Source organism: Notolepis coatsorum (genome assembly GCF_963971535.1).
Source record: "Notolepis coatsorum genome assembly, chromosome: 1".
NCBI classification, from domain to species: Eukaryota; Metazoa; Chordata; class Actinopteri; order Aulopiformes; family Paralepididae; genus Notolepis; species Notolepis coatsorum.
This window is the reverse complement of record NC_140165.1, coordinates 126,212,508-126,230,858: the sequence shown is the minus strand read 5'-3', so window position 1 is coordinate 126,230,858 and position 18,351 is coordinate 126,212,508. Positions and strand designations below refer to the sequence as shown.

Below are 18,351 nucleotides of genomic sequence, written 5' to 3'. Positions count from 1 at the left end.
ATTTTTTTGTATTTTCTTTTACCTTAACACTTTGACTGCCGGGACACGTCTTTTCACGTCTTTGCTGGCCATGCTAAAGTTGCCGGGGGACGCTGTACAGCGTCCTTATATCAATATTTCAAAAATCTGCGATCGGATTCATATTCCCCCTCCGCTGGCCTGAGATCCACCAGCAGGACCCACTGAGCTCTCTGGCGGTTCAGGAGCGCCATCTGGTGGCTGATCGGCGCAATCGCCACACAGGATATTGAATAGAGGTTGTCATGACGACCGTAGTACTTCCGGGCGCTCGCTATGGTTCATGGGACTCTGGCTCGTCACGCTACACGGTGATCGATTGGCAATAACTCGATAAACAACATGATTTGGACGTATATACCATTATACAAGCTGGAGATGGACCGGGTAAAAATATATCCCATAATGATAAAATTTCTACTCGACGATGATCGCCCAACGGCGCGCGGAGACTGGGGTGAGTTTTAGCGTGTAACGTTACCGTCTTAGATACTAACTGCTATTATCAACATTTGACCCACATTAGATGATTGGTAGGGATGTCCGATATTATCAGCCGACCGATATTATCGGCCGATATCGGCAGTAAAATGTGATATCGGAAAATATCGGTATCGGTTTAAAAAAAGAAAAAAACAATAACAATATTTGTTATATATATATCCAGTGAAATGATTAGTTACCTGAAATTATTCCGTTTTTTGGGGTGGGAAACCCTGCATATATCGGTATCGGTTGATATCGGTTGATATCGGTATCGGAAATTAAGAGTTGGACAATATCGGAATATCGGTATCGGTAAAAAAGCCAATATCGAACATCCCTAATGATTGGTATAACGCTGCCCACGGAATTATAAACGCCCCCTCGCCCATCCGGTCAACATCAGATGACGTGTAGTAACTTCTAGAAGTACGTCTAGTTGGAATTTTTTATATCGCGCTGATTGCCATCAAACTGTATTTCATCATCAATATAATGCATTTGGGGCTATATATCACGTTCTGGAGAAAGCTGCAGAAAGAGATGAAAACATACTTATACATTAGACCATACTTTACTATGAATATGTGAATGAAAAAGTTTAACGTTGCTACACAATGAACAATACATATAGGACTTTGAATGGGCCCTAATAATGGCAATGTAGCAATAGAATTTAAAAAGTTATAGCCCTGCAAAGAAGGGGACTTTCTCCATAGACAAATAGCGCTGGCAATCTATGGTATATCATTAATTTAACCCAAGGCAACCAAAGTGTTAAACAGATCTTTTTCAAGTTCCAAATTTTAATACTCTTATCAACATGCGAGTCAACAAATGCTTGCTTTATGCAGCCATTTAACACAAAAGGATTACCCTCATGCATTGCAAATTTGCATCAAATTCAAAACTGAGTGATGCACAAAATAACTTAAAAGAAAATAATAATTTAAAACAATGAATAAAGTGTGCATGAAATAATAGGGGAAAGAAAACGTTAGGAACTTGTTACATTCACCCACACAAGGGCTGAGTAATCACCCCCCCCTCTCTCTCTCACACACACTCTCCCAGCTCTTTCTCTCTTGCCCCTTCCTCATCTCTCTCACCCCCCTCTCTCTCTATATATCTCTCTCACACACACACACACACACACACACACACACACACACACACACACACACACACACACACACTTCAGAAACAAACATAGTATCAATGAGAGCATCAATAATACACCTGAGTGAAGTCTAGTAAAAAAAAAAAGTTAATCGTGAGTTAAAAAAAAAATAGTGGCGTTAATAGAATCGGGCGATACCGCGTTAATACCGCGTTAACTTTGACAGCCTTAAAATGCATACATTGACAAATGTGGAAATGGTACATGTGAACGTTCTTTGTCAACTAATATTCATCAGTTATATTTATAGAATTTAATTAATCAAATGAGTCAGTTTTATATGACAATTCTTGAAAAAGTATTCTTCTTTTCCGCAGGGGGGCGCTATGTGAAAGTGTGGGATCTGCTGAAGGGAGGCCAGCCTTTAGTGTCTCTGAAGAACCACCACAAAACCGTCACCTGCTTGTGTCTCAGCAGTAGTGGACAGAGACTGCTGTCTGCCTCTCTTGACAGGTGTGTATGAGCGAGAATGAAGATATTAATTTGTCATCGGTCATTCTGGCAATTAAATACAGACTTTTCAGAAGAATCTGATGATATTACGATCTAATCCAGAACTTGTTACTACTCTTGTTTACAGGCACGTGAAAGTGTACAACACAACCAACTATAAAGTGGTCCACAACTTTGACTATGCAGCCTCAATCCTCAGTCTCGGTTTGGCGGTAAGATGGGGAAATGTATTCAAACTTTCATTCAATCTTTATTTATACTCTATAAATACACTGAGTAGTTAAACAAATTTACAGTGTCGTCGAGATGTTACATTCACAAGTGTCATAGTGCGTTAATAAATACAGAAAAAATTTACAAATATTTTTTTTGGAAATGATGAATAATGATAAAAAACTAAACGGGTAATAATTCAAAAGCAATTACATATTGTGGTGTGACCTGATTGGTCATTAAGGTTCTAAACCGACCCATAGTTGCTACAGTGTCTAGTTTAATCATTTCCTGCAGGGTATTCCTTGGGGCAGTGAAGCCAAAAGCAGATCTACCAAGTTCAGTACAAACTCTAGGCACTCTTTAACCTGTTCCCCCCCACGGGGTCGGTACCGACCCCTTTTTGACATTATTATCATATATTAATATTTTTATGAGTGATGCAATAAATTTGCGTTTTTTAAAATCAAACGTTTTCAAGTATTATTATCACTACTATGTCACAAATACATGTAGAATGTAAAACGTTAGGTTGGCAATAGTTTAGCAATAGGTTAAAAGTGAGTTTTTATCATTTTAAGTTTTTTTTTCAACTCGCGTTTCTTGACCCGGAAGCGGAAATGAAAATGTTGAACGATCAGAATTGGAATCTTTTTGCGGCCATTTTCAAGAGGACCTCGCTAGCTATCTGGCAGTGTTGAAATTTCACCAAACTACACTTCCTGTGGTCCGCTATGGTCGTTCAAAGTTCGGCGTTCTGAAGCAATCATATCAATAATTCTTATGATTCGCGATAATAAGCTACAAAAGGTAACGTTTTTGACAAATATTGAAACGCAGTCAGTTTCTCCACACTATTGTAATCATGTAGGAAGAATCAGATCTGAAATTAGTTACAGAATGATTACACTGTGGGAGAAATAAAAAAGTACAGTCGATTACATTAAATAACTGTATATGTTATTACGCATGCCTGGTGATACTATATCCAAATTGAACTCGGCCATTTGAAAGATACTATATGTATATATATATAAATGTGCGAATTGGCTATAATAAGGTAATTTATAAGCATATATTCTATATTCTATAATAATATTTCAAATTGCATTGGTCCGGATGGGAGAATTCAGTACTGTATATACAAAACCTTCAATTTTATCATCTTCCCTTTATTAATTTCCTTAGATCTTTTGTACACATGATCTCAAGAGGGTACTGAATTAGCCCAGTGGCAGTTTTTTAAGTTTGGTCATTATTATCATGGTTTTATTCACTGTCAAAGATGAAAAGAAAAATCATAATTCATATTTTCCTTTGTTTCATCAGAATTTAAGCAAGCCTAGTAATAGACACAATATTTCTGACACTGAGAATACATTCATTGAGGTCCATAGATGTTCCTAGATACCAAGAATATGCAAATAGCCCTTGTAGAAGTGGAGCAATATTCCATTTACCTAGGTATACATTTTATGCAGATTTTCACCTGGGGTGGAACAGGTTAAGTGTAAAACAATCACTGGTTTGTGTACGACAGGGTTCAGTGGTCCATTCCAGTAATATAATTTGGTCTCTAATTATGGCTTTATAAAGAAACCGATTCCCGTTTCTACCCTCTACGTAATTGTTTATGATTATATCTAAATAATAGTTGATGCTTGAGGAATTTTTATGTAATTTGGGGGTGGGCTAGGGACAGTCGTTTCACTCGATTGCCAAACGGTCTATTCCTGTTGTAGTGCCTGTCTTAAGTATCCTTGAGTCAAGACTCTTGAGACTACAGTACAAGTCCTTGAAGGAATGCGTTATTCTATTCATAGCTTCTCCTGTTCTCAGATGTCTGTAGTGACATACAGTACATGGGCATCTAGTGAGTGACATAGATTTACTATGCAATTGAATTCCTAATTACTCTGTATAATTAAGGGCAAATATGTTTTGTGTTCTCAGCCTGATGATGAGTCCATTGTTGTGGGGATGACCAATGGTGTCCTGAGTATCAAACACCGGAAGAGCCCAGAGGAGACCAAGGAATTATCAGGCCAACAGAGGCGGCGACCCTCATATCGTGTTTTTGTGAAAGGGAGGAACTACGTCCCAAAACAGGCAAGTAACTTTGTCGTCTACACATAACTGCGCATTTGCGTAGCTTAGTGAATGGCTTTAGGCATAATTCAGGTCTGTTGAGTGATTATTCCCGGAGTGATCCATCGACTGACTACTACAAAGGATGAACTCAAACCCTCTGACAACAGCCAATACCCAAATGTTATGCTTATACGATAGCTGCTTGGCTATCTAGACATAATCATTTTATTCTTTTCTCACTTGATTTGATAATGATTGACAACTTTGTTTTCCTTTCCCATTTGATTTGGTATTCTACCCATCAGGATGACTATCTGGTCAGTAAGCCAGTGAGGCAGTATTTGGCCAAGTATGACAAGCAGCTCAAGAAGTTCAACGTATCCAAGGCTCTGGATACAGCTCTAGAGGTACGCAAGAGTTCTATTGCTTGGTTTTCCTACAAGGACACGCGGTTATGATTTCCTCCAGAGAAGGTTGAAGGTTTTTATTTAGACACAAAACATATACAGATTATTACTCTATTATACATTTTTGTCAAGGATAGGAACGAAAAAGGCGCAGTGACTTATTTACATCGTTGTCCTTGGATGTCAAGGATGCTAGAAACAGACACATACAACTCATTACAGGAAATTAATCACAATTATTACATTTTCATAGTAATAATGGCACAACCCTAAATTTATACAAACAAAGCACATTTGTTGTTACAATGTTCCTCTAGCCGAGAGTCTGTGTGTTTCAGGAAGCACCCTCAGGGGAGGGGATTTGGGGGTTGGGAGGGAGGGCGGAGAGTGGGGGGTGGGGGGGGTAAAGCTACAGTTGCCGCTTAAGGATAGGGTATTGGAGAGGACCTCTCTCGTGTCGCCGATCAGCGGCTTCATCGCTTTATCTTAGTAGTATTGTTACTGTACCAAAATGGTATACTCAGAAATATCTTGGCAAGACTGCTTTCTGTATTTAGTGCAGTGGAATCATCGAATCTATTACAATGTGACCTAGAACTAAGCACTCTTGTTTCTTTTGAATGTTTTAAGAATTTTTTCAATAACCGTCCATCAACATGTAGGCTAATTGCTCTTGCTTATGAACTGTATTATTATACATTTTCTGACTATGTATTTATGATTGATCTATTTAAATCGATTGTGTGTGTCCTGTTACATGTAATACTATTTACACTCTGCACCATTGAAAATGAGTCTCCCTCAATTAGGGATGTCCGATATTATCGGCCTACCGATATTATCGGCCGATATCGGCATTAAAATGTGATATCGGAAAATATCGGTATCTGTTCATTTTTTTTTTTTTTTTTTTTTTTTTTTTTTTACATTTCTATAACCTTTATTTACCCAAGCAAGTAAGAACAAATTCTGATTTTATTTATTGTCAAAAGTATGCATAATGTTGTGTTAATTCCACAACAAGAGATATGTAATGTTAATTACCTGAAATTATTCCATTTTTTGGGGGGGGGAAACCCTGCATATATCGGTATCGGTTGATATCGGTATTGGAAATTAAGAGTTGGACAATATCGGTATATCGTTATCGGTAAAAAAGCCAATATCGAGCATCCCTACCCTCAATGACTCCCGAGTATAAATGGAAAATCTAAATAAAAAATCTGCTTTGCTTCCAGTCATGGACCAGAAACAGGAAGCCGGAGATCACGGTGGCTGTGATGAAGGAGCTGGATCGGAGAGGAACGTTGAAGAATGCTCTGGCAGGGAGAGATGAGCAGCAGCTCTCGCAGCTACTGAACTTCCTCATAGGGTAAGAAGTCAAGACTCAGAGGCACAGCGTCTGCTACTCTTCTTCTGCCACACCTTGTATTACACTACACACGTTAGTTACAGCACACATTTACTCCTGGGAGATGCACGGTACAATGAGCAGTTGGTGGGGGGGGGGGGGGGGGGGGTGAAGTGCCTTGCTCAGGGTGACCTAGACACACATTGTTGAGAAAAAGGGAGGGCTGACCCTCGTTCCTTCTCCCCGCCCACATTATTTGCTCCCTATTTTGAACTGACAACCTTATGGTCACAAGCCTTCTTCTCTAAACAACCATTGGGCTATCTACGCCCCCATTGTTTAACATATATAGAGGTATACATATCTGTAGATACTATCACTATATCTGTACCGGGGGTCGCGGTAGGCCGGTAATTGGCGGTTTTGACAGTTTTTTATGACAACCTGAAAATGTAATTTCCTCCGGACATTCGAGCCGGTAATAAAATAAAAACTCAGCCTAGTAATTTAACATATTTAGTCTCAATATCACTGCAATTTATCATTAGGCTTATTAACACCGTAAATCGGACAACGTTGCATCAATTTGAGCCATTGACTGAGCTGCTGAAAGTTGTCAAAGCTCCCGACTTCTTAACACCAACACGCAACAGGCATATACAAACACAACGACTTGGAGAAATCATTGGAGTGTATAATTCTTAACACTTTAGTTGCCAAAGGACGAGTTTAGGCGTCCTTCCCCGCCATGCTCAAGTTGCTGAAGACGCCGTAACTCGTCTTTGATATCAATATTTCAAAAATCTGTGATCGGAATCATATTTCCTTTCCGGGGCCCTGAGACACAAGTGTGATCTCCTCTCAATCCTCTAGCGGTTCAAGACCGCCATCTGGTGGCCGATCGGCAGATCGAAAAAACTGATGTTACCTTTAACCCGGCAGGACTCACTCCATATGTGGTCCGGGCACTCGCTAATGTTAGAGAGACTCAGTCTCCACACAGTGAACATCGATCGCTGCAAATAACTCGAAAAAACAACATGATTTGGACGTATATATTATTATACAACCTGGAAATGGACCGGGTATTTCAACATCCCATAATGGAAAACTGTCTACCCCACGCTGATCGCCCAACGGCCCGCGGAGACTGGGGTGAGTTTTAGCGTGTAATATTACCGTGTTCAACACTAACTGCTATGATGAACATTTGACCCACATTAGATGAATGGTAAAACGTTGCCCACGGAATTATAAACGATCCCCCGCCCATCCGGTCAATATCAGATGATACGTAGAAACTTCTAGAAGTACGTCCAATTGAAATTTTTTATCTCGCACAGATTCCTACCAAACTGTATTTCATCATCAATATAATGTATTTGGGGCTATAAATCACGTTCTGGAGAAAGCTGCAGAAATAGATGAAAACATACTTATACTTTAGATCATATTTTAGTATGAATATGTGAATGAAAAAGTTTAACGTTGCTACACCATGAACAATACATATAGGACCTTGAATGGGCCCTAATAATGGCAATCTAGCAATAGAATTAAAAAAGTTATAGCCCTGCAAAGAAGGGGAACGTCTCCATGTTAAATAGAGCTGGCAACGGATGGTATATCATGAATTTAACCTTAGGCAATCAAAGTGTTAAAGAGATGGATGAAAAAATACAGAGTAGTGACTTCATCTGTGTCATAATTGACGAGACGGTCAATATAATAGTGGATCTAAAACTGATTACATATCTGAAACTAGAAAGTGGGGGGAAAGCTGAGACCTGTTTTCTTGGCAATTATACTGTTGAAGCTGGTAATGCTCAATGCATATATGACAAGGTGGTGGGTATGCTGCACGAGAGGGATAGACATGAGTCGGGTCATCGGTCTGGCCAGCGTTATGACGGGGTTGCACATCGTGCTGCATTGGCAGCAATTGATGCAGCAAAAGCTGTGGGTAAAATAGATGAGTAAGCACACTGTTAACACTTTCAATGCCGACGACGCTATATATCGTTATTTCATGCCCCCCGTTGAGAGCCGACAACGCTAAATGTTGGGGGGGGGGGGGGGGGGGTCTGAATTCATATTTCATCAACCGAGCCTCCCGTTAGTACAGCAGCCTGTCTCTGAGCTCCAATGGGAAAATACAGCCCCCTATCGCCTATCCCTGTGTAACTGCACCCCATTCGATTTCACTGGTGGATGTGTGGGGGGGGGGGGCTTCCTCGCTCCACTATGCTGGCGAGGGATCTGATGAACAGGGAAGTGATCGCGAGATGGAAAACTACCTGGAATATATATTTACAGTAGCCAATAATCAATCAATAAACGCGATCGATATTTGGAATGGCGATCAGGAATTTGGAATAATCTTTTTGGAGAACATCTGATCTAAGGTAAGGAGTCTATGGGCCCTTTCTCACTCAACGTTTGGGGTCGAATCAGACCAGGCTCGCATCAGAAAAGGGTGTGTCTGTCTGAGTGAGAACGCTGTCCCTCGTCCCCGCCCCCCGCTGATTCGTCCCCGGGGGCACTGAACCTGGGCCGGTGAAATAGGTGGTCTCGGGTGCGCTCTAGTGGGAGCGGGTGGCGTGACACACAACGTCGCATGTGGAGCCTCACAGCTCAGTGGATGAAAACATGAAGCCACGTTACAAAGCACAAAGCGCAACACTTCCCTGGCTCGCATTAGGCCTGGCAATTTTGTTTGCCATTGCTATGTCTATACATTGTTCGAATGCATTTATTTCTATTAGACCAGTGGTGCCCAACCAGTCGGCCGTGGTCGACCAGTAGATCAATGACATGCAATATAATTGCCACGAGCGATGGGATAATATTAGCTTCTGAACAGGCTAAGTTAACTAGCGTCAGCCGTTAGCTTAGCATTAGGCGTTAGCTTAGCGTTAGCCATTGCTGTCTACTATACTTTCTTGTTCGAATGCATTTATTTCTATTAGACCAGTGGTGCCCAACCAGTCGGCCGTGGTCAACCAGTAGATCAATGACATTCAATATAATCGATGCGAGCAATGTTACTAGTAAAAGGCTAAGCTAACTAGCGTTAGCCGTTAACTTAGCGTTATCGTTAACCCTGAAACGCTCCAAAGCGGACTCTACAACAGAGTTCCATTTGTGAGAAAAGGGGGGTGGGTTATATTGACAAGACTTGACAACAGAGGTTCAAATATAACTTCATATTTATTGGTTATTTGTTTCTTTTATATCAGCATCCAGTCTCCGTGTTAACACTTCCTGTGTTTACATTTCGAGCGTGACATCATCGACTACGGCAAGCTTACAAGCTCAAAACGCAAACCGTAAACAAAACCCAGAGCGCACCAAGACTGAAGTGTGTACACAAACTAGAGGGGGGAAAGGGGGGGGGGGGGTTTAGTTCGGCACGGAGCTGATTCGACCCCGATGTTGAGTGAGAAAGCCCCCTATGTTACCAGTTTTAGGATAATCTGAGCTATTTTCACTGAGATAACAGCGTGCCCCGTGTGTGTGGGCGCGTTGATCAGGAAATGAGAGAATCGATTTCTCAGCTCGCTTCTATAGCGTGCATAAGTACATGTATACTATCGATAATCTAGCGTTTATTTGAAAACGATTCATAAATAGGCCGAAATATGACAGTTTCTAGTGTTACTTGTTTATTGCACAATGTTGTTCTATTGGATTCTATTATATGTTATTACTACTATATTGCACATCGTTGCGGGCAAGACCGCCCGCATTATATTTCATTGTATACTTGTATGCCGTGACAAATAAAACTATTGACTTGACTTGACTTGTATTCGAGAATATTCCAGTAAATGTCGTTTTTTGACGGAATCTTTCTATTTTCCTGAAATTTTCGAGAAACCAATAGCTTTTCTAAATGCTATAAAACGGAAATGAACAGATTAAAAAACAATCCGTTTCGACAAAGTTGACTGCAAACAAGTCATTGATAAGTGACGGGCAGATTAGACACATAGCCATAATTTAAGACATAGATTATGCGTTTTTAACGCTATCATTGAAGTGGATGCTGGCATCCACCACGTAAAGGACGACACCCCCTGCCGGCTCTGAAAGTGTTAATGGGGTCTACTCTACTCATTCTACAAACACTCCGCAACGGGAGCATAATGTTATTCTGAAGAGCAATGTGTTATTATAATAAACTAATGATGCAAAAATCAAGACAGCTTCTTTTGTTGAGAAAACATTACGCACGCAGTCACGCACACCAAATGCGCGATTTTAATGTAGCCGAATCCATCCGCTTGTCAAGGCGAAGCTGTAATAGGCCCATTTAATTGTTATTAGTCTCAAATCGTTTTCAGTCCAAAATATAATACTACGCTGTAACATAAAACATTATGTTGTTAGGCTACATAATTAAATGTACCTGCCTGTCCATGCATTGAAAATAGATATGACAGTTTTTTTAATCACATGTCCAACAAACCGTAATCATTCTGGCCGGCAGTTTAAAATCTTAGCGCGACCCCTGATCTGTACATATCCCTTACCTACTCTTACTAGTTACGCTGCTGGCCAGTATTACTACTACCATACTGACTTTATAACTATCACTGTAAATATTATATTACAACACTGACTGTACATACATCGGATTAGCACTACACTCGGTAGTACTAATTTATATATTTTCTACCCAGTTTAACCACCTGTATATTACTATTGCACTTTACTGTTACATTTGCACACTGGTTGGATGCCAAACTTATTTTTGTTGTACTGCACTTGTAACTGTAATTGCTGTATAATGACAATGAATTTGTATCTCGTATATGTATGTTCTTCTCTTCCAGCAATTTGGTTGACCCCAGGTTTGCCGCTGTCCTTGTGTCACCCACTGAAATGATCCTGGACACGTATCGGTCTGTGATTGGTCAGTCGGCTGTGGTCGACAGACAGCTGATGCGCCTGCAGGAGCTGGTGGAGAGGGAGATTGACTACCAGCAGAACCTACTGGAGGTGCTGGGAATGTTGGACACGATGTTTGCCTCTTCCCTGCCCAGGAAAGAGGTGCCCTGCCCAGGCAGTGGTAGACCCAATGGCCTGGTTCAAGGAAATGCAGGGGCCCCGGGGCCACAGCTTCAGGCCGCCTGAGGCCCCTGGAATAAACTACACGGCAGAGCGATGACAGGGTGCCTGTTTAGCTCTGGAACCCCCCCCCCCCCCCCCCTATTGGATTCCCTTATTACAGCATCACTTCTGCAGAGAACATCGGTCCACTTAAAGAAGCCCTTGTGACGTTACGTGTCAGTATCTGGACTTTTCACTGAAAGCTAAAATATTATGATACAGGTTTTAACAGACAACATACTGCTGGCAGCTCTGTGGTGTTTTAACAGACAACATACTGCTGGGAGCTGTAGTGTTTTAACTGGCAACAAGTGAAGCCTTGTTCTTCATATATACATATTTTTATGTGTACTACAAAGTATCTGGATTTATGAGTATGAAGAGATTGATCATGTTATTGGGAGGTCATGTAATTCAACTTCCAAATGAGTGTTTGTGAGAGGGAGAGAGAGATGTCTTTTTGTATTTGGTTAAAAGCGAAATATTACCAATGTTTGTTTTGTAAGGAAAATTCAATAAATCTTACAATATTGGACATTATTTAAATTTTTACCAGTTTGAGTTTAGTTAGCAAATTTGTTAATATTCTATGTGCATTTGCACGGATAAGCTTTAAATCTGTATTTGTTGGATAGGTTCAGAGTGTTTTTCTGCGATGTGGGCCAGTCCTAATCAGCCGGTAGGGTCCTGTGATGGGCACTACACATTGAAGATGACATTCTCATGAAACATTTTCTTTTTTTTAGAATTCATGTTATTCCTTTGGCCTAATGGTGCGTTTGGCCGGTCCTTGTCGGATGGCAAGGGTCAAATATTTCCAAGTTTACCACCAGGAACCACTCTTAATGGCAGACCAAGTTGTAAATATAGGGTTTTGAGGTATCTTTTAAAGGTCCCCTGTCTTATGAATTGCCTTTTCCTGTGTTTAGCATTGTTTTCTAGCAATGGGGGTTTGTATCAATGGGGTCGGTGTCTCTAATTCTCATTTTGGCAGATTGCTCCAATTCAGTAGAGGCAAGATCCTCCCCCAGTGAACTAAGCCATTCTGATTTGACTCGCTATCCTACGTAGCAAGGAGCTGATCTGCATAACTAACTACGTAGCCACACTCAACCATTCGCTCAACAACAGAGCGAGTGGAAATACTGACACTTCCTCAAACGGGTTGACGTGGCGCGGGTGCAGACAGAGCAGAGAACGAGGGAGAGGGACACGGAGCATCTTACACACACTCCCCGACCGCGTGTGAGCGGGGAAACGCACACTCGCAGTCGGGAGCGCGTGAAAACACTCCGCATCCCTCTCGCCTGCTCGCCCTCCGCTCTCTCCCCGCCGGCACTCGCGTCACATCAACCTGTTGCAAAATATAATAGCGCACACTCTCATGCGTATTCCGATCCGTACAATAATATTCACAGGGGTATATATTGTCATTTGAAACAAGTTACCAATGCATTGTCCCGTGGGATTATGCCCCCCCGTGGTGAAATTAATTAGTATCCCCCTCAATCTCTCTGTCTGCCAGTGCAAACTGTGGGTGACTGTCACTCAAAGAGCTTTGAGAGTATGGGCGGAGCCCAGCCCAAAACAGCTTGAAATCTTGAAGTGGAAAAATGCTGCTTTAGAGTACTTGATTAGAAATAAAAAAAAATACCAGATGTGTTCCATAGACTCACAGGAATTGTGTAACATTGCACAAATGGTGAAAGGAATAGCAAAACATGGGACCTTTAACCGTAAACTAACTTGATCGTTAATCTAACTGTTGTCCTTGTATCTTTATGCTTATGAAAACATTAAATAATATTTATAGGCTATAACCTAGCCTACCCTCGTTTGGCCATAATGGCCTATTCTCAAATGGCTATCCGCTGTGGGCTATCTCCTCACTGAAGGACCAGTAGCCTATATCATATATATTCCTATGTCTCCAAGGAATCGTGGGGCTCTGGGGAAGAAAGGTTGGCAGCCCCTGCTATAGCCTATCCTTATAAATAACGTTATGAATAAACACATAAATACATGCATACAGATCTATACCAGGGTAACGTTATGATACATACATTTTTTGTTTTGTGCATTTCATTTAGACATGATGTTTTATGTGAAGTAATAGCCTAATAATATGGAAATAGCCTGTGTGGTCTGTCCCAAGCAGTGTTGTCTAAACGCACGTTATACAGATATCCTAGTTCAGTGCAGTGGTCGGCAATAGGCGGCTCGCAGACCGAAATAGGTCCGCCAGCAATAATATCTGCCGATCAGATTATTTTGAGAATATGATTTGTGATGAAGACTCGCTTTATTGTATCGGAATCGGGAGACTTAGGTAAAGTTAGAAAGATATTCACAGATTCGAATTTCCGCGTCAATAATTCTTAAGCGAAATGTTTTTAAAACACAAAGGACACCTCTTTCCTATCGTAGTAAGGTAGACAATGAGCTACAACCTTACTTTCACCTAAACGAGGCGAGCCGGCCTCGGAGCTGTACATTTAATAATAATAATAATTGATCTATATGTGCAGTCGGCCTTGACGAGGCAAGTGCGCAGCCAGGGATCGTCTAAAAAGTGCAACACCGAAAAGAGGCACTGCAAAAAGATTCAATAACTTCACGTCATACAGTGTATAGTGTCACCAAAATCACTGCACACATCATCAATGGTATCCTATTGGTTATACTACAACACTTAGATTTGAAAAAAATGCTTTTTCATAATTCTGGGGATTTTGTATTGGAAAAAAACATTAAATATCTTCACTCTTATAGAGTGTAGTGTCACCAAACTCACTGCACACACATCAATGTTATCCTACTGGTTATCCTCGTAGAAGGGGTGGGGGAGGGATTCTCCAGGATAGTGTAGTCAGTGGATAGTGTAGTGATATGCAGTAGGTACCATATAGTGCATGTCTCGATAACACAGATAGCAGCCAGCTTCCTTCTCATCCCCCTCTCTGTCATCACCTCTAGTCTGACCAGCTCGACTCCCACCACAGAGCTCAGCTTGTTCAGTTTGTTGAACGAATGAATGAATGAATGAAAACTTTATTTAACAGATTGCAGAATGGGTACAATACAGTACAGCGGGATGCAGACCAGAGAAAGACGTTTGTCTTGTTTACATCATGTGTCCCTTGAGTTGATGTAGCGCCCCCAGCATAGAAGAGGACGCTGGCCACTACAGACTAGAATGACTGCAGCAGTCTATTGGACACATTGAAGGACTGGCCCACAGCAAAAAGACCAGTGTTGAATTAACTCCCAAAAACGAACTATCAAAACGTACCGGATCTCCTCTCTGGTAAACAAGAATACCCTGAAGACTCTGGCAGGAGCACTCATTCAGGGGTACTACGACTATGCTTGCACCTCATGGTACCAAAGCACCTCAAAGGCGCTAAAAACAAAATTACAAACATCTCAAAACAAACTGGTCAGACTACTGCTTGACCTTACTCCTAGAACCCACCTCACCCCTGCCCACTTTGACAACCTAGGATGGCTTAGAGTAGACGACAGAGTACAGCAACTTGCAATGGGCCTGGTCTACAAGATACACTACACGACCAAGGTACCCATGTACATGGCAAAATACTTCCCAAAGGTCAGTGAATACCACGATCACAACACCAGAGGGAGCTCCACAAATCATGTTAAACCCAGATTCGGCTCAAATAAGGGACTAAACACGTTTCGCAATTATGCCACATCAATGTGGAACGCCCTACCCAAAGCTGTAAAGGAATGTGGATCACTACCCACTTTCAAAACCTCTCTCAAGGGACACCTACGGGAGACTTCAATTCAACACTGGCCCCTGTAAATATCCTAACCCAACCCCCTCCAATGTACAGTCATTTACCTAGTATGGTTTTGTCAATAGTCCAATGTACAATTTTGTTTGTTTGTACAGTGTCTCCTCCCCCCCCCCCTCAATGTACAGTTTTGCTTGTTTATACAGTGTGCCCCCCCCCCCCCCCCCCAACCACCTCCAATGTAAATTACCCAGTATGGTTGTCAATATCCCAATGTACCCAACCCCCCCCACCCAACCTCCTCCAATGTACAGTTTCTACGTCAAATGTATATACTCCCTTTTCTTGACTCCTTCTGTATCACAAACAGTACTGTATTTGCAAATCTGGTATGTCATAAATGTATAGATGTAGCAGTACTGACTATCTGTATGTCATGTATGTCATATATGTCCTGATGAATTGAAAATGGGGGACCCTGATGTAAACAAGACGAAAGTCTTTCTCTGGTCTGCATCCCCTTAACAATTGTGTGTATTGAGCTGTACTGTATTGTACCCATTCTGCAATCTGTTAATAAAGTTTTCAATCAATCAATCAATCAATACACGGACCCTCCAGACCTCCAGTAGAGGGCGATGCAACCTCAAGTAAACACACTGGTTGGTCCCACTGCCTGGCATACTGTATACAGAACTACATATTTGGCAGACCACGAATGCTCCCACATCACTGCTGCGGTTTACTAGCCCTAAGCCGAGACTCCGGGAATGTTAGCGCGGCAGGTTGTTGCTTTTTCCGACCTAAAGCTTCGCATTGCATTGATTCCAGGCTCTTTGCTTTCCAAAATGTGTGAGTGAATGAATGAGTTGGAAAATAAGTCTAAACCAGCTTCTCATTGTGTGCGCTGAATTAGTGCACCGTTTTATCACCGGTGCACCTGAGGGAATTGGGAAGCTGCAAAGGTGCTTTTTTTCAAGGTAGGTTGATATAATAATTACTACTCCACCGTCCTCATCCCGTCTGCCTTTTCGCATACTTTGTGATAATGCTTGTCGATTCTTATTCATCACGGAATGCTTGTAATTTTGGTATGAGCTTAGTTTGTGACTGGCTGAGGACCAAGTAAAAAATGTAATGCAATTGCCCACTGCAGTATTACAAATACAATATACTGTACATTTTATATAAATTTATTCTCTCTCTCTCTCTCTCTCTCTCTCTCTCTCTCTCTCTCTCTCTCTCTCTCTCTCTCTCTCTCTCTCTCTCTCTGATTGAAAAGTTTATTAACAGATTGCAGAATGGGTACAGTACAGCTCAATACATACAATTGTTAAGGGGATGCAGACCAGAGAAAGACTTTCGTCTTGTTTACATCAGGGTCCCCCATTTTCAATTCATCATAACATATATGACATACATGACATACAGATAGACAGTACTGCTACATCTATACATTTATGACATATCAGATTTGCAAATACAGTACTGTTTGTGATACAAAAGTGTCCAGAAAAAGAGTGTATATAAATTTGGCGTAGAAACTGTACATTGGAGGTGGGGGGGGGGGTAGGGGACACACACACATTTTACACTGTACATTGGAATACTGACAAAGCCTTACTTGGTCATTTACTGTACAACTAGGTTAGGACATTTGTAGGGGCCAGTTTCGAATTGCAGTCTCACGTAGGTGTTTTTTGAGAGTGTTTTTGAAAGTGGGTAGTGATTCACATTCCTTTACAGCTTTAGGTAGGGCGTTCCACATTGATGTGGCATAATTGCGAAACGTGTTTAGTCCCTTGTTTGAGCCGAATCTGGGTTTTACATGATTTGTGGAGCTCCCTCTGGTGTTGTGATCGTGGTATTCACTGACCTTTGGGAAGTATTTTGACATGTACATGGGTACCTTGGTCGCGTAGTGTATCTTGTAGACCAGGCCCATTGCAAGTTGCTGTACTCTGTCGTCTACTCTAAGCCATCCTAGGTTGTCAAAGTGGGCAGGGGTGAGGTGGGTTCTAGGAGTTAGGTCAAGCAGTAGTCTGACTAGCTTGTTTTGAGATGTTTGTAATTTGTTTTTTAGTGCCTTTGAGGTGCTTTGGTACCATGAGGTGCAAGCATAGTCGTAGTACCCTTGAACTGGTATGTCATAAATGTATAGATGTAGCAGTACTGTCTATCTGTATGTCATGTGTGTCATATGATGAATTGAAAATGGGGGACCCTGATGGAAACAAGACGAAAGTCTTTCTCAGGTCTGCATCCTCTTAACAATTGTATGTATTGAGCTGTACTGTACTGTACCCATTCTGCAATCTGTTAATAAACTTTTCAATCAATCAATTCAATCAATCAATCAAACTCTCTCTCTCTCTCTCTCTCTCTCTCTCTCTCTCTCTCTCTCTCTCTCTCGCTCCCCCCGGTTATTATGATTACGAAGACTGACGCTGTGCTGCTGTTAGGAAGTGTTCAGGAACAGACATGTATGCTCAGGACAGAAATAAAAAGTACATTTCTCACTATGGCCACACACACAAACACACATCCACACACACCACAAAGAATTGGGACATATTATATCAAGAGAGGAAACCTCTGTAATTCGTAATCAGATTATCTATTGCTGCTAATGAGGTGTGTGTGGTGATTAGGGATGTGCCGATTCTGATACTGGTATCGGATATCGGGCCGATACCTGGTTGAAATAAGATATTGGTATTAGAGGATTCCTACAATTTCCAAATTCCATTATCAAGAGAGTGTCATGTAACATTCAGAAATCAAAGCAAAGCATCTGGAAAAATGCTTCGAATGGCATAGTTCGACCTCGACCAAGTGTTAGTAACCCCAGCCTAATGCTCTGTAAATCTATGTGTAGCAGGGTGGATTATCCCTGCTTTCTGGGAGTGGTTGTACACGGCCACCTGGTAGCGAGAACGCAGCAGAGCTGAATCCAGCTGGGTCCCCGACTGTAGGCCAGGAATGTTGAAGTGGAGGTCGAGCAGCAGGAGTCGATGGGGCCTAGCAGTCACTGACCTAGGAATGGTACTGAATTGATTGATTGATTGATTGATTGAATTGATTGAAAACTTTATTAACAGATTGCAGAATGGGTACAGTACAGTACAGCTCAATATACAATTGTTAAGGGGATGCAGACCAGAGAAAGACTTTCGTCTTGTTTACATCAGGGTCCCCCATTTTCAATTCATCGTATTCAATTCAATACTCTGGTCCTTCTTGCCCTCCAGGGCGATCAGCAGTAGCTCCCCACACACC

General features: G+C 41.5%; 1 protein-coding gene across 2 annotated transcripts in view; it reads left to right on the top strand.

Moving 5' to 3' along the window:
• The window catches only part of utp15 (UTP15 small subunit processome component), a 29,066-nt gene extending 17,220 nt beyond the window's left edge, over nucleotides 1–11,846 (top strand). For both annotated transcript variants that reach the window (XM_084318461.1, XM_084318462.1), the window contains exons 7-12: nucleotides 1,999–2,134; nucleotides 2,262–2,346; nucleotides 4,301–4,456; nucleotides 4,744–4,845; nucleotides 6,084–6,217; nucleotides 11,035–11,846. In XM_084318461.1, coding sequence (XP_084174587.1) covers nucleotides 1,999–2,134; nucleotides 2,262–2,346; nucleotides 4,301–4,456; nucleotides 4,744–4,845; nucleotides 6,084–6,217; nucleotides 11,035–11,335 — 914 coding nt within the window. In that variant the 3' untranslated portion in view covers nucleotides 11,336–11,846. The remainder of the gene's footprint in view (nucleotides 1–1,998; nucleotides 2,135–2,261; nucleotides 2,347–4,300; nucleotides 4,457–4,743; nucleotides 4,846–6,083; nucleotides 6,218–11,034) is intronic.
• The last annotated feature ends 6,505 nt before the right edge of the window (nucleotides 11,847–18,351 follow it).